Source organism: Centropristis striata, chromosome 16 (assembly GCF_030273125.1).
Source record: "Centropristis striata isolate RG_2023a ecotype Rhode Island chromosome 16, C.striata_1.0, whole genome shotgun sequence".
Lineage (NCBI taxonomy): Eukaryota > Metazoa > Chordata > Actinopteri > Perciformes > Serranidae > Centropristis > Centropristis striata.
Window position 1 is genome coordinate 14,667,793 of NC_081532.1, and position 16,559 is coordinate 14,684,351.

At 36.2% G+C, this 16,559-nt stretch overlaps 3 protein-coding genes across 3 annotated transcripts in view; all 3 read right to left on the reverse strand.

Moving 5' to 3' along the window:
* The window catches only part of col12a1a (collagen, type XII, alpha 1a), a 60,419-nt gene extending 56,727 nt beyond the window's left edge, over positions 1-3,692 (reverse strand). The window contains exons 1-2 of the mRNA XM_059352542.1: positions 3,518-3,692; positions 2,095-2,200 (exon numbers count right to left, since the gene is read on the reverse strand). Coding sequence (XP_059208525.1) covers positions 2,095-2,164 — 70 coding nt within the window. The 5' untranslated portion in view covers positions 2,165-2,200; positions 3,518-3,692. The remainder of the gene's footprint in view (positions 1-2,094; positions 2,201-3,517) is intronic.
* Positions 3,693-4,923: 1,231 nt separating this feature from the next.
* Positions 4,924-8,540, reverse strand: LOC131988470 (cytochrome c oxidase subunit 7A2, mitochondrial). The gene is made up of 4 exons (XM_059353588.1): positions 8,502-8,540; positions 6,057-6,146; positions 5,407-5,491; positions 4,924-5,164 (listed from the first exon to the last, which is right to left on the reverse strand). The coding sequence occupies exons 1-4, from the start codon at positions 8,517-8,519 to the stop codon at positions 5,106-5,108; spliced, it is 252 nt and encodes an 83-aa protein (XP_059209571.1). The 5' UTR covers positions 8,520-8,540; the 3' UTR covers positions 4,924-5,105.
* A 365-nt stretch (positions 8,541-8,905) lies between these two features.
* Positions 8,906-14,783, reverse strand: tmem30aa (transmembrane protein 30Aa). Its single transcript, XM_059353965.1, has 7 exons — positions 14,303-14,783; positions 12,395-12,514; positions 11,768-11,875; positions 11,590-11,677; positions 10,889-11,032; positions 10,589-10,798; positions 8,906-9,987 (listed from the first exon to the last, which is right to left on the reverse strand). The coding sequence occupies exons 1-7, from the start codon at positions 14,549-14,551 to the stop codon at positions 9,794-9,796; spliced, it is 1,113 nt and encodes a 370-aa protein (XP_059209948.1). The 5' UTR covers positions 14,552-14,783; the 3' UTR covers positions 8,906-9,793.
* Between the last annotated feature and the right edge of the window lie 1,776 nt (positions 14,784-16,559).

Here is a 16,559-nt window from a genome sequence, read left to right on the forward strand (position 1 = left end):
GGCAGATGACAAACAGGAGCCCATCAAATAAGGATCACCAACCTGGCATATCAACTCAAGGAGCCCCGATGGGCCGCGTTCCACCTGATTTCTTCGCGAGTACTGATCTCCAACACCAAATGGTTAGGGGTATGGAAGTGAGTGTGGATGTGTGTGTGTGTGTGTGTGTGTGTGTGTGTGTGTGTGTGTGTGTGTGTGTGTGTGTGTGTGTGTGTGTAGGAGATGGAATGGGTGGCAAATGGTGATAGATGGTGGACTGACAAATTCGGATAAAATTGTTTTAGGCGGAGGCTCACTTACATGAGCAACCTGCTACACCCATTTTGGTTTGTAGCAAACACATCATTTGAGTTTGTTACAATTTCTTGAAACACATGTCCTCCTGGTTTTAAAATATATTTGAGGAACAAAGGTGGTTTTGTCAAACTAACAAACTCTGGTATGTTATTTGGACCTTGTGGTCACTCTTGTTATACGGACGTCTGTCCCATCAGTTCCTAATAAAGGACACCTCTGGCTCCCAGGGGCCAGAGTCTGGCTACTGTTCTGTTAGTAACCTCAGTCTCCAGCCAGCCAGCTATCCTGGCCTGAGCTACTGCCAGGAGGAAAGACCAAGAAGAGGAGGAAAGAACACTGACTCTCCCAAAGAGTCAGGACAGATGCCAAAGTAATTCCACAACATGTGCTGACATTAAACACTACTGCATATTAACTTTCCATATGTATTGCAACTCAGCGTTTTTGCGAATGCCCGCAAAGAAGCCCGAGAAAGGCTCTTTGTCTTTGTGCTGTCTGAGGATTAATTTGCTATTCTCGTATTTCATCTTTCCATTCCGTTGGTGAAGATATGTGAGAGTAGACGTTAGACTCCTCTTGCACAGCCAGAAAGCTTTCAAAGGGAAAAAAATCACAGGGTTTCCATACCATATTTCCATATTTGCCATTATTTTGGATTGAAATGTTTGCATATGAAATTACTTTGAGTCATTTTCTGTCAAAACTACTGACAGATTGTTAACAGTCCATGACAGATTGGCTCTTATGACATGAAGAGTAAAACATACTTAATAGCTACTAAAACAGTAATATATATTAGCACAAAATCAAACATGGAAAGTAACAAAGTTATTCAACTCTGACACTTAAGTACAGTTTTGAAGCATTTGCTTTTTTTCCTTGGATATTTCCATTTATTAGACTTTCTAACAACTAAATTACATTACGCTGCTTTTTACATGTTTTGAATGCAGTTCAACCTTTTTGATGCACTTTAAATTATTGCACTCTACTTCCACTTTTGTACTATAATGTTGCATAAGGAATTTAATGACTTAAAACACTGAGCAGCTACTGCACAGAGTTTTACACAAGTTTACAAGATCCTACTAAAACCTCAGCACAATTATAATAACTTAAACATATGTGATCTTGCATTTCAATGCCTAATTAACAAGGACTTGGCAATCTTCCAAATTTTGCTTTGGAAAAAGTGCTTCAAGAGGCTTGAAATCATAAAACTGAAACAGCGACAGCCCTGCTAAAAACATTTACAGGGAAACATTTAAACATGAAATGACTTTTGTTCTACTCTCTCCCCTGCTGTTTAATGCATTAGATTATAAATTGGAAATGAAATAAACTAACTAGTGTGCTTGCTTCTTTATATTTGCCAAATCTGAATGAGAAAATTGCTCCTGGAGTAATGGTTTATATCATCTAAATTACAGCCTGAATACAAGTAAATGAGATCTGGATTTTGGATTTCACATCAAAGCCTGTAATGAGTCCTGACAGATTAATAGGACACAATATGCTACAAATGAGGGATAAAAGCATGACAGTCATCAAGGAATCAGTCAGTAGTCCAAAAGTCACATAATCAAATATCATACAAATGAAATAAGACTTTATTCAGTTTATCAATACAAAGAGTTCGGTGTCATTGTGATGACTCTGACATTAAAGTTAAAAAAATAATAATAAACGAATCCCTGTGAACCAATGATATACAGGTGAAAGCAGAGAAGCAGGAGATAAAAGAGAGAGAGTGGGATAGAGTATGTGAGTGGACCGAGGCGTGGTGGTTTCATTTACCTTGAGCATCTATGGAGGACAGCAGGGCTGCAAAGAAGGCAGCCGTGGCCAGTGACAGCCGTAAATTCATGTTTGGCTCTAAAGGGTCAGCAGAGCATCAATCAGTCTGTGGATCAAGAGAGAAAATGTCTTTAAACTGCAGGTGTGTGACACATTATGGTGGGACAATGCAACTCATGCAAGGTATACATGTATGTCTAATTTACTGCTGCTTCATGATAATCAGATTTAGCTGGACATGCCCAGTTTCCCCTTAACTAAAAGTACATAAGGTATTATGTAACTTGTGCAGTCGACCCAACTCCTCTTTTAATATATTTTTTATGGAATCAATATTGATTGCTCTTATTATTGAATAGTTTCTCTCCATTATGACAGAGTGCAAGATCCAGCTAGACTTCGTTACACAACTAGTGCCACACCTAGCTGATTCAAGTTGTTTCCCACACCCTGAGGTGGGTTATTACTGTAGGTATTTGGTAATTAGGGACTTTTTAACACATCTGCTTGAGCATTATCTGAATATGGTGGTTCTCACTCAATTTAACCCTACACGGATGGTGTCTGGGTGAAAGTCACCAAAAACTATATCATAGGTAATTAATGATCAACCTTTTTTTCATGTATTTCAAGATATAAAATATTATGACACATCTTGATAGCAGTCCCTTCTGTTCATCACATATTAATATATCTCAATTCTTAATATCCACCTCCTACCTACTCTCCTTTGCATAGACTAGATATATTTATTTATGGCAAGAGTCAGAAATAAGCAATGAGAGACTATGGCATATTTTACATGGACTCACCTCATACCATAAGCTTGCTTAAGCAGAATAATTAAATGGAATAATCTCATGGGTTTCTCTCTTTTTTTAAACTACAAGATAAGTGAATCATATCCACACGAATAATTCAATTTCTTCAATCTTTACCACAGGCTGTGCGCCCCGCCTGGTGCACAAGCACGAAAACTGCAGCCACAGGGGCAGAAATTACTTTCATGGCCCCTAGGACACAATTGGGGCTCATCTTATTATAATTACAAAAAAAACGTTATAAATGAATAAATTTTAAAAACGCTGCGTGGCTAAAAACTACATTGACTCTGCTTTACTAAAAGCAGTGCTTTACATACATTTGAGTTAAATAATGTAAAGCAGGGTAAAATCTTAAAAAGCAAAAACGTTTTTTTAGGAAGTTATTGTAAATGTATCCAGCTTGCCTTGATGGCGTTTATCGTCATTAAATCCTTCAGAGTTACAGTGATTAAATGATGGTTGCAAAACGAACTACATTACAAAAAAAAGCGACAAAAATGTCAATATTCTGTCAATTTTGTAAAATATAAATGAACTATTTATATTGTTTAAAGTGCCAAAATAATATATTAACAATAAATAAAAGTTAATCAACTCACCTATTCAACCCCCCTAAAAATGGACCGACCAAATAACAGAGCAGCCTGCTTGAAGCCTCCCCCTCTGGAAAGTTAAGTAAAAATTTCAGGAGCTGCGGCTGGACCCCTCTCTCCTCTCTCTGGCTACTGGAAGCTCCGCCAGCAGATGTCCAAGAAGGAAAAGCCTCTTTCCAAGTGGGAAGAATCTTTCCACCATCGGCTACTTAATAGGGGGGCAGTTCCCAACTCTCAGTTTACCATCGTATGGGCATCTTACGAAACCATAGCCTGTCAGTTGATGTATGTCCCCCGCTTAGACCGATCCACTGTTTGGAAATTACATTTTTTCCTGCATTCTTTTGGTCTGGGGATTTAATGAGTTTCCAGTGCCAATGTGACTTCACAGCAGGGTAACAGTTGGCCAGACAACACTGAGAGGGGAAGTGTTTTATATGCGCTACAGGCAACCTTATCCACTATATTTACTCAGATGTACACTGAAATAAATGTAGAATTTATCGCTTTGTACACAGAAACATCTTGTATGTTTGTATCATAACTTGGGTATAACTCAAAATGCGTTCAGGATGCTTAAATAAACAAAATCAAGTGTAATACTGTTAGAAAATATATATTTTGGACGTTTGCTTATAATATGGGAATCAATGTAATTTTACTTTTGTTAGGAAATGCAAAGTAATTTAGAAACAGCGTACCTTGCTGTTCACTGCCACTATGAGAGACTTCAGACTAACTGGGTTATGGTGCCCTCTAGTGCACAAACTAAAGACCTGAACTGGAAACAAGTTTGCACTACTGAGGGAAATAAAGTCTTAAAAACACACCAGTTAAAAACAGATTGAAGTCTCCTGTTTAATATAAATTCAGGGTGAAGAATAGGAAATTGGTCTTGATCTATTTCCTTAAGGATTTGGTATGCTTACATCCACAAATGTTTTGTCTATATGGTATACCCACAAGGAAAACCTTATAACAAAATAAATATTACGCTTCATTGGAAAAGTTACATCTCCTAGTTTTGCTTTTTTAGCATGTGGCTAAAACCTCAACCTAAACTAAATCTGTTCAAACATGGTTCAAAGTTATTTGGTCCTCGCCCTGTAAGTCATTTTTAATAACATAACATGCCAGAACTACGCACATCACCACTTACCTTTTACATCTTGTCAGCCACACCTGTATAAAATTCAAGACCTCTAGACCTAACACTATAGGAGCTAATGAGTTTTTAGTTTGTGGTGTCCCAGAACCTTGCTAAAACTATAGCATGTCAATGAAAAAAGCAAAAAATTGGGCTATCTTCACTGGCGTACAGATGGTTTTTAAAAGCTTAAGTTCAATATGTAGCTTGTAGTAAAACTGACCAAATATCTACAGCAGAAATCAAGTTTAATAAAGTGACACTGTTTCACAAGATTTATCTTTTTATTATTTGCAGCTCATGATTTTTACAATCAATAAAGGATTCAAACATTGAACATACTGATATTATTGACAGGACAGATACTTCTCCCAGAGACACAGAGTTGACAAACGACACGTCACTTGTGCATGATTGTTTTATCAAATAAATAAACCCAACCCTGTTTCAATGTGGCTTCTTGGGCATCGCAGCAGTAAAAAGCTCGTACACCACATATCCACTCCCTGTGAAGAGACCAGACAAGTATTACAGATGTGACCGAGATATACAACACAAGCTAATTATCCTGCCTTCAAACGAAAGCTTCATGACGCATCATGCAATTACAGTAATTTGACTTTCAAAGTCAGTTTCAGTAATAACACTGGGTCAGGCCACTGGCATGAAATGTGTTTTTATACAAAAACACAGACTGAGACATGTGGAGTGAGTCTGATTCATCAAATCCAGGCAAATGCTGACATACCAAACACAGTGAGTGTCATTGTGGCTCTGTAGAGCAGAGCGTCCTTTGTCCCGCCCTTCAGGTGGATAGGCATACCGTTATTCTCCTGTTCAATGAGCGAAGAATGAAGGCATATAAAGTTATTTTAGAAAGACAGCTCCACTCCTGGGGTATGTGAAGGACTTTTAGCTTTATGTGTTGCTGTTTCTATGGTATTCAAAGCTTAGTACAGCTCATCTCTGGTTAACCATAGCAATTAAGTGGTGGCGTACAGTACACTATGCAATGAAGCAGTGCTTGCTTTAGGATTTAGAAGCAAGGCTAGGCCATTTTTCAACTAAGGCTACAGTCATTTCTAGCGCTATGCATGGATCAGCAAAGCCTGCCACACTGGAACGTTGATTTTGCAATGGATTTTTTATTAGCTTGTGAGCATAATTAGTATTATTCTAGCTAAAAACATTTAAACATTGCACAGGGATACTTATCTGTCAGGCTATAAAAAGGATAAAATTAGATTCTGTCGCCAGAACCTGGGAATAAAGTAGAAACTTTAACATTATCATTATCAGTATAAAAACACCTCATGATTTCACCTCACACTGCTGATTTTATCTCATTAGGACAATACTTAACATATCAGTCATACTGTTTCCAGATAATGAACCAACCTGGAACAGCTTTTGTTTTTCCTTCACAGTGTTGTCAATCTGTCTGCGGGCACTGCTGGTAATAGTTCGCCTGGAAAGCTGCCAAAGGCCCTGGAGGTGCAAACGCTTTACTAGTTTAAACAGTAATAAGTCAAGGCATAACAAAGGGTGGATTATTGTGTAAACAACTAACAATAAAACAGTATAAGAAAGTGAAATAAGTGTCATAAAGACCCACCAATTTAACAACATTTTATGTTCAATAAACTGACTTTTCGATAGAATAAAATTTAAGCACTTCAGGTTACCTCAAATTAAACTTTCCAACTTTGTAAGACTTTATCATTACATCTAAATTGCGACTGTAAATGCAATTACGAAAAATAAAGTTTAGTACAGAATTTATTTCATCAATGCAACTTTGCTTACCTGCTGTTCGTGTTAACTGTGCATGTTTTGATCATGATTTTTTAATGCTTTCTCATTGCCAGAGTGAGGGATCAACAAGACTTATCTAGCTCTGACTGAGGATCGAACATTTCCTTTTCAATATCGAAGGATTTATGGTTTACACAAGTGAATGTGTAGATGAAACACCAGATTGTGTCCTAAAATCAAGCTTTTATTTCAAGGAGTATATTCACATTCATGCCCAACTTTGAAGCAAAAGAGTTATAAATAGTTCCTTGTTTCAAAGCCCTCAATATAGTTGAAGGATGACATCTGCTGGCCAAACCTGTATTATGCATCTGTATTAAAGTTTTAAATGCAAGACAGTGAGTCAGAACAGAGCTCAATTCACTGCTCACAATCGATACGCCTTTAAAAGGTTAATATTGGTCAAGTGGATAGGTTTGTAAACACAAGAAAAGAGCATTTCATTTTAAATATCAAAATATTTCTGGTTTACACAAGTGAATGAGTGGTATATTCACATTCATGCTTAACTTTGAAAATAGTTCCTCGTCCGTTTCAAAGTCCTCAGTATAGTTTACAATGGTGACATCTGCTGGTCAATCATCTGTAATGCTATTAAGTTTTAACTGGAAGACTGAGTCAATCACAACAGAGGTCATATCAATGCTGTCGTGGTAGATTATCGTCACACGGTTAAAATAATCGTCTACGTCATTTCTTGTCAAAATTATTTTTTTTGCCTAAATCATCTCCTCATGACGCCGGCCACCAATGGTAAAATCGCCTACATCCTCAGTTGATCAGATCATGTAAATTTACCCCTTTAAAATAATGGCCTTATTTGTCAATCCCCAATCCGTATTTGTGACTTCAGCAGATTTAATATGCCTAAGTAAAAATAAAATGTGACTTAGGCACTTTCTTGAACATGCCTTTGTGAGTCAAGCAAGATATGGTAACACTTTATTTTCAAGGTGTCTACATAAGAGTGACATGAGCTTGTCATAAACATGACATCGGATGTGTCATGAACATTAATGACACTTTGAAGTAACATTAATGCTCATGATACTTGTCATCTCATGTTTCTGACATTACAATGGGCGTTTATGGTATTTATGTTTATAATATTTCCTATTTTTAAATTTAAAAAACTAGACACATTTTCTGCTTAGAGACACAAATTTGCCTTTTTCTTTTGCATCTCCATAGCATTCATCAAAATTGTGACATCAATAGTGCTGTTTAACAACAAATTAGTTTTCAGATTAGTTTTTAAGTAACAAAATAATAAATTAATAATAAATAAAAACAAATAACCATTTGCCTTTTTGTTTGCATCTCCATAACATATATCAAAATTGTGACTTTAATTTGTTCAGGAAATATGGTCAGAACAAGTTAAATGCAATACATGACATTAATGGATTAGAATTATTAAATGGGTTTAAACTTTGCCTCGTAACAAAAAATAAGCTTTTTGAAATGTCCTACTTCTTCACATTTCTCTTTCCAGTCACACACACATTTAGAAGTCACTTCTTGTCACAGTCACATGATCACCACACCAGGGTGTTGAGTTTACGGAGTGAAGGCGAAGCATAAAGCTGATTCTGAATATGGGAGATTCTAGAAGATTTAAAGTGTTTGTTACACCCGTGTCACCATTGGTTCTTATGGGTTAAGGTCGATACCAGGTCGAGTATTTTACGTTAGCTTTGTACGTGACAACGTCAACGTGACCCTTTTACGTTAAGCTATCAGATAACTGAAGTCATGTCAAAAAGGGCAACCGTGTTTAAGTTATTACACACAATAATAGCATATTAAGAGTATATGTGTTTCTGAAATTAAATAACTTTATTTCGTTATATGAATTGCTTGATTGATTGTTTGAAAAGTTTACGTTAGCGAGGTACCGTTAAGGAAATAACGGTTAAAACGGTTTAAAATTCATTAGTTACACCACAACAACCCACCATACACATGTTAATGACAAAAAATGAAAAGTTGTGTGGTTAAATACAATAAATTAGACGCCTCTCTTACCATAAGTTGTCTGTACATTCTGGAAAACTTGTTATCTTAAGCTGGGAGGTTAATGCACAGCACAAGGACGGACTCTGACTGTCTGACTTCCCACAATCCCTCGGTGTGTCTATTACATCCTTATTTATACAGTCTATGATTACATCCGGTTGCGTGTGATGGTTATCATTAGTGTGTCATTTAATAATTATAAAATAAGAAAAAAAAAAAATCGACACAAAAAATGAATGGCAGTCATACAGCTATCGTAGTTAAGTGATGTCTGTGATCTGTAATAAAATCATAAAGCACACCAATACATTCACCAAATTGTTTAATTGGACCCTATAAACCTTATAAAACCCATAAATTTCAAATTTAAACAATTTACTTAATAAATCAAGAAAACAATTTTGTAACAGAAGATGAAGTGAAACAAAGGAGGAGACTAACAAATGTGACACTTGTAAAGTGCATATCATTTGGTCAACATTAAAGAAAGCAAAGGTAATCGAACACTCAGGCCAATCTGTAAAAATACCAAATTAATTTTGTGCTCTAATCACCCTGAGACGCTGCCCAGAGTCATAGAATTATGGATACTAGTTACAGTGGTATAGAATAATGCTTCTATCAATAATAAGCATCAGATTGTAATTTTAAAAAGATGCCTTATGACTGGCTCAGTCTCTTTATAAAACCAGTCATAGAGGGTAAATAATCACACATTTGTTGCTACTTGTCATGATTATTCTATGACTCTTTCAAGGATAAAATACTTCTTGTTAAATATCAGTGCTTACTATAATCAGCGGCACACAAGCAAGGCTTTTTCAATCCTATATTCAAGGTAATCTCAAAAACCACAGAGGTATGTCAATGAAATATAATGGTACATTCATCAGCAGGACATATTACAGTACAGACTATGGACAAGAACTTGCATAAAAAATACATACATCCTTCGATAATTAAGCCGTTCGCAAAGCACTGCTAAAATAAAACAGATACTTTGATAATGTATAGATAAATAGAAGATAAATACATTTTTTTGAAAGACAAGAAATGGACATTCTCAGCAGCTGACTTGAAGCTATATGCACAGAGACACAGACTCCAGCATCGTTCTTTTTCCTTCATTGCCCTTACACAGAAACACAGCTTTTGATGAGACACTCAAGACAATGCTGTCTTTACACAAACAACAATTACAGAGACCAGTGTATTCAGGCTAAAGTCAACAATCAATCCAGAATGGACCCTTCAGGGTCACCCATGCATGCATAGACAGGAAAATGCTATTTAATTATAGTTTAGCTTGGAATGTCCGCGCTGTTGTTGCGGGTGTCATATTTATGGTGGATGATGAGCAGAACTACACCCAGGAAGAAGCAGATGGAGCCCACGGTGATGTAGGCAATGCCAAGGAAGGGGTTCTTCCCTCCCATCCAGGAGATGGTGCTCAGGATCATACGCTTGCGACCATCAAAGCTGAGCACAGGGTAATCTGAAGATCGCACGGTTAAGGAAAAATGAGATGAGAGAGATTCTGGCTTCATAGCTTGTAAAATCACAGCTTGTACACATTCATGAACATGAATCCGCTTAAAGTCAGCAAGTGATAAATTTGTCCCATCATTCGTTACGGTTTCTCTCAGCCTATATATGGTCAAATATCACACAACTTAATGTGGGCCTGAAAACTTCAGTTACACTAATTACACTACTTTTAGTATAACTTGCATGATTTGTCTGCACATGACTCGCAAGCTTCTACACCAGGGGGTCTCTTTTCAGAAGCTGGTTTATTGGCATATCTGAATCACTTTGCTGAGTAAAACCCAGATCTCCCTCTAATCTGGAACATGTGCTGATATAAAACAACCTCTTTTGCACTGATTTGTCGCTCTGCAGGCAGAATTTATGAATTTACAGTTGTAGCTCTATATTATTTAAAAAGATCTACACTTAGTGTGTTTCTACATAATAATCTAACCTTTAAGGTTAATAAAAGATAAGCTTTATATAAAAATTAAAAAGCATTAACCCCACAGACTCGCTCTAGTTTTGAATGTGCAGTATATTTTCTGGCTATAAATCAAGGATACTGTAAGTGATTTTCAGGATGTATCTGCCACTGGGTAGAGTAGGGGTCGTGCTGGACTTCTTCTGGATGATTCGATAGAGCTTGCGAAATGTGGGCAATGCAGCCGTGCGCATCCACACAATGAAGTCCTCATTGATGAAGCCGTTGTTCTCGGGATCGGATGGGTCCAACTCAAACACCGGCTTCCTCCAGTTCACCGGCTTGGATGTGCCTGAGAAAGAATGAGAAAATCAAACCAGTCAGTGCAACTTAAGTGTTTCTGAGCCTGAAAGATCAGTTAAATACATAGAGTTCAAATTACCATGGAAAGATACAGTAAGGTTGTTGTTTCCACCGGGGTTCCTGAATTTCACATGTTTGTCTGTCCACCACGCAATACCCTTCTTAACCAGAGGAATCACATTTCTGGTGTCATTGGAATCGATGTGATACAGGTCCAGAGTGTCTAAAACAAACAAACGTTACATTCAATATTGTTCCATTAAGTAATTTAAGCCTATATTAGGCCTTCTGTATTTTTTCTATATTATACATGTCATGTACCACTTATATATTTAAATATATTTATTCATTGATGTTCATACAACTACATGCAACAACCTATTAAACCTATTTAACATGCTAAAATATATCTTCTTCAATACGCAATATCTGTAAAAATGCAAAGTACTTTCAGGAAAACAAACAAGCGCAAAAAACAAACAAGCACAAAAAATATATATTAATAAATGCCAAATATTGTGTATGTATATTTCATAGAATTGGTATAATGTATGCATATGTCTTTTTTTTTGGATTGTTTATTCTGTCTTGAGCTGCTGTGACAACTAAATTTCCCCACTGCGTGATAAAAAACAAAGTAATATCTTATCTGAAGTGAACTAAACTTCTGAAAATCTGTGCCAAAGTTTTGTCATGTACAGAACTTCTGGTAGGACTTTTAATGGTCAGAAAAGCCTTTAGTTGAACACATGAGTAATCCTTACACTGTGTCTCACTCACCGTTGAAAAGGCTGTTAGCTATGGCCCCACACGGAGCAATGGGCTGTCCCTCACTTGTACGGTACGGTTCACATTCCTTACTGGGAGACTGTAAAAAGCAGCCAGTGTTAAGCTGACGGAAAAGCCATTTATTGTCATCTATGCATGTTATAATTGTACAACATTTCCAAGAACATACCATTAAAGAATTCCGGTCACCGTTCAGCTGGCTGTCATCCCTGGACTTCACATAGCGTCTGTGGTTCTGATAGAAGTTGGATAAGCCGTAGTACATAAAGACGTTGCTCTGCAGGGGAAGAGAGATCATGTTATTGACAATAAGGGAAAGGAAGTACTTCAGTAAAGTGGCATGACTGGATCAACTGCTCTTTAACACTCACTTCTCCATGTGTATCAAAACATAGCTTTCTTTGTGTTTTCAGATGAGCTTGACGTAATTTTACCCCAGTTTGATTTTAACTGCAATTATTTCAAACTAAGCAGTACTTAGAGACCCTGGTTTGTCTTATCTGAAGCCTGTTAAGATGAAAATGCAACTGGCTGAGAGCTTTTATAAGAAATCAATACAAGCCTTCTGGAAGTTGTTGGAGTGCATATTTTCAAGCTAGAATAATCAATGATAATGATGGCTCCAAACGGACCTTGAGTGTACCTTTCTTTGGACCTAAAATAGATCTTAATGGACATTAAGTGTCAGGGGGGCATCTTTGTATTCATCTTAAATTGCACTTCAAGCAACACTATCAGTTTTGCAGCTGAAGGCATGTATTATTCATGAGGTCCGCATACTGCAACTGGTGCTCACCTCAAATGGCTGCTTCAATGTGAAGGGCACCTCGCAGGTGCATGGGGTGGTGCTGTTCCAGCTGAAGTTTTTGGCGCAGTTGTAGCATGGATTGTTAATATCTACACCAGTGTAATCAACCTGAAAAGGAAGAGATGATTAGTTAAAAAAACACAGCAGAATTAAACATTTTAAGTTCACCCAGCTAAAATACATGCATACTGTTTCATGCTGCACCATATCCATGTGCACTTAGTAGCCAGTTGATTAAGTGCAAGTAGAAAAAATATATTCGGTCTAATACAACTAGGGCTGCAGCGGTATACCATTTCCTCAGTATGAAAAGTGAAAGTTATCATACCGTTACATCTGCTTATCTAACTTAACTTTAATGAGGAAATGGCTTCATGTTTCAATTATAATACATTTTTTGTTCAAACAAAAAAGCCTCCTGTTTTCATTTCGCAAAGGGGCACTGCAACAGTAATAGTTCCACTTTTATAAAGGTTATAATAATTGAATATTATTTAGCTTTTAGGTCAGGTAGTTTGTTTGCTTATTGTTAGGGTGTTGCACTGTGAGATGTTTCTAAAATATTGTCAGCCCTCATTAATATATGTTTGCAGTTGTACCAAGAGGCGTTTTTAACATTCTGATATAAATATGTAGACAAAATCCTATAAACACATGTTTATTATAATGCAATACAACTCAATAGCACCATTAAATGTCGCCTATGAATAACCATAAAGTTCTCTTAACACCTTTTTAAAACAATTTCCCCAAAACTAAAGACGACAACCTTCAATAATATTCTTAACTTATAGCTGAGTGCACACAGTAATGTAAATACTGTTTGTTTGGATTTTTTCTCTCCAAATATATTTTTTTTTAAAAAGAGAAAAGAGAAATGATCATACAAGCAAGTAATATTTACAGAAAATAAAAAGCATGAAGCAAAAATTGAAAATCACTTGATGCCTTGGTTTATATGTATGAAAAGGAGTGAGAAGAAGTGCCTTCTCCATACATCATTTTGTTGTTTTTAACTAGCTTCCTTATTTATGTGAACCTATACACTAATTACTTTTTCTAAATTTGTATAAATACAATTACCTCATGTCATGTGAAAACATAAATTAATAATATATGATATATATTCATGATATACCTATCCTGACCAAAAGTAGAAATTCATTATCAATGAAAAAAAATACTTATGAATGTATCTTAATCGACATAGAATTCCATTACTTATATGGATTTATCTTAGTTATGTTGACGAGTTATATTTTTGTTATTACATATATTATGTAACATAATATACAATCTATATATGATATACACCACCTGACTTTTTAAATCAGCTCCCCCAAACCTTCTATTAGTGCTGTTGTATTGGTTTTAGCAAGTAAATTGCTAGCTTCTTAACTGACAACTGAGTGCCCATGGTCATTTCAATTTAAGGCTAACACGGGGGTAGGCAACCTGAGGCTCCGGAGTCACATGAGGCTGAACATCTCAGATAGATAGATAGATTACTTTATTCATCCCCGAAGGGAAATTCGGTTGTCACAGCAGTCCGGTATTCAAGTACAAGGCTATTACAACATTCACTCAAACTCTGCACAATTATAACTATGGGCCAGTTTAAAACTATGATAACCAATAACTCTGCCTTTCACTGTAACTGTTTTTAATGTTTTTGCATGTGTTTTCTCTGTACTCTCGACATCATTGTAAATGCGGGTTTGCCCTCAATGATTCCTCGAGAAAATAAATAAAGGATAAGTGAAAGGTTGCCGACCCCTGGGCAAACGTATCGTTTATAACATAGTGGTATCATCTTCGTTAATAGTAGATGGTCGGTGGTGGCTATAAAGTTAAACTGTTGTTTATAAGACAGGCAGACGTTAACAGTGACTGTACCTCGAACTCTCTGATGTTGTTTGAAGTGACAAACAGGCCGATGCCGATGGGGATGAAGATGAGACCGATAACGAAGAAAGCGGGCAGCACGGTGCCCGCAGTCAGGATTGGCTGCCAGGCTGGTAGTCTCTGCTGTTTGAACGCCGTGTTGTCCGGCTTTTTACTTTTCACAACCCCTGCGCCTCCGTGATTAGAAGCACCGGAGTTGTGTCCGTCCTCTTCCTTAGCGTTGTAGCTTGACGCCATCATGGCTGCAATCCGCTTCGGGCAAAAATAATCTACTGTAGTTGACAGCCGGTGTTGTTCCTCGTTAATTCCACACGGTAAACACGAGGAAACACGGTAAAGCGAAGATTAAAAGTGTCTAAAGAGGCGAATTTACCCTCTATCTAATCCAAATATGTACTCATTGTAGTATTGCTTTTTACTGTCTTGTTAATCTCATCGAAGAGAAAGAAGCCGGAAGCTTCTGAGCTAATAGGAGCACGATACGTAGCAGTTACGTCACCGCGGATAATAAAGACGCCCCTTTCTCACATTGTATGTTGTGGTGAAACACCTGATCTGGTATAAAAATAAAAATAAAAACTTAATTAAATTTCCCAATTTGGAAATGTAATTACCACTGAATCCTTAACCCTTTGGAGTTTGGGGCTATTTTGTCGGTTTTTGATTCCTTTTCATTCTGCCTGTATAAACCACTTAAAAATCTTTACCATGACATGTTGGTATCATTGTTTTCAGCACAACCTCACCTATATGACCTGACTATTATTTATTTCATTTTGACTTACTGGATCAACATTTTGAACACACATAAAAACACAAAGAAATACAACAAACACACATAAAAACACACACAAAAAAATACAAAAACCTAAAAAAAAAAAATAAAACATAAAAACACACACAAAAATACAAAAAAAAACACACCAAAAACTTTTTTTTAAACACACACACACACACATACACAAAGAAATGACAAAAAAACACACAAAAAACAGTAAAAACAAAAGATTGCATTACAAATGCTGCACATTGCAAAATTAGAAAATTCGCTGCAAAAATAGGAAAATCATGTTCCTACACTTGGTCAAGGTGTTTTTTTACCTTGGCTGAAACAGGGTTGAGGCATTAAATTGGACATGGAAACTTCTGGAAAAGGGCAAAACTTTAGAGAAAAGCTGACATTAGGGCTCGATGCTGCATCGTTTTTACGTTGTGACGTCATGAAGAAGTCCTGCTCCTGCGCTTTCATGGACTCCAGAGGGTTAACTGAATTTGTAGCATTGAAAGAACAATTTGTCCATCTGACTTTGTCATTTGAGTCCATTTGAAACTTAATATATGTATTGGTGGAATGTAACTAAGTACATTTACTCAAGTACACTAGAGTACAATTGTGTACAAGTGAGGTGCTTGTACTTTACTTGAGTATTTCAATTTCATCTAATTTTATACTTCTACTACACTACCTTTTGAGGCAGATATTATACTTCTTACTCCACTACATCCAGCCAACTGCTTTAGTTACTTTTCAGTTCGATATTTGACATTTAAAAAAAACATGATCCTATTTTTTAATTAAACCATATTACAGTATATTAAGCAGTAAGCACTACCTTGAGCAAAATAAAACTCTGCTCACATAAATGCATCAATAATAATAATAATCCACTAATATATTTGGAATATATAAAACAATCTGGGTGGGTAATTCTACATAATGAATACTTGTACCTCTGATACTTTGGGTACATTTTGATGCTGATACTTTTGTACTTTTACTTAAGAAAGTTTTGAATGCAGGACTTTTACCTTTAGTGAAGTAATGTCACAGTATGGAATTAGTACTTCCACCACTGAACATTAAGACAGAAGAATAAATTGTCCATTATTCAAAAAAAGGCCCACAAAAATACCAAGCAATTGAGGCTACCAAGAAAAAGCAATTTAACCCAAATGGAAGTGACCTTTGTCATATAATTAAAAACAGAGAAGTTAGGGACAGGAAAATAAAAATAAAAATATAATATAACAATAACCTAATTTTCAAGTTTGGAAACTTTAAGGAGGGGAATTTAATTTACATAAATGCATACAAATAGCTTTCAAAGCAAAAATATTCATTGCTATGAATTCAGTTGTATTTAAATGCAATTGTGTTTGAGTCTGCTTATTTATATATATAATGATGATATTATTTTAATTTAATTTACCTGTCTTTTGCTTAATCATTTAATTATATTCTAAATTT

Excerpts from the sequence above, each read along its gene's own strand:
- LOC131988470 (XM_059353588.1), bottom strand. Across the intron at positions 5,492-6,056 it reads AAAAACAAAAGCTGTTCCAG|GAGAATAACGGTATGCCTAT; the intron begins GTTGGTTCATTA and ends CTCATTGAACAG. Across the intron at positions 5,165-5,406 it reads AATGACACTCACTGTGTTTG|GGAGTGGATATGTGGTGTAC; the intron begins GTATGTCAGCAT and ends GTCTCTTCACAG.
- tmem30aa (XM_059353965.1), bottom strand. The coding sequence starts at position 14,551 with ATGATGGCGTCAAGCTACAACGCTAAGGAAGAGGACGGACACAACTCC. Across the intron at positions 11,876-12,394 it reads CATTGAAGCAGCCATTTGAG|AGCAACGTCTTTATGTACTA; the intron begins GTGAGCACCAGT and ends CTTCCCCTGCAG. Across the intron at positions 10,799-10,888 it reads CCTTACTGTATCTTTCCATG|GCACATCCAAGCCGGTGAAC; the intron begins GTAATTTGAACT and ends ATTCTTTCTCAG.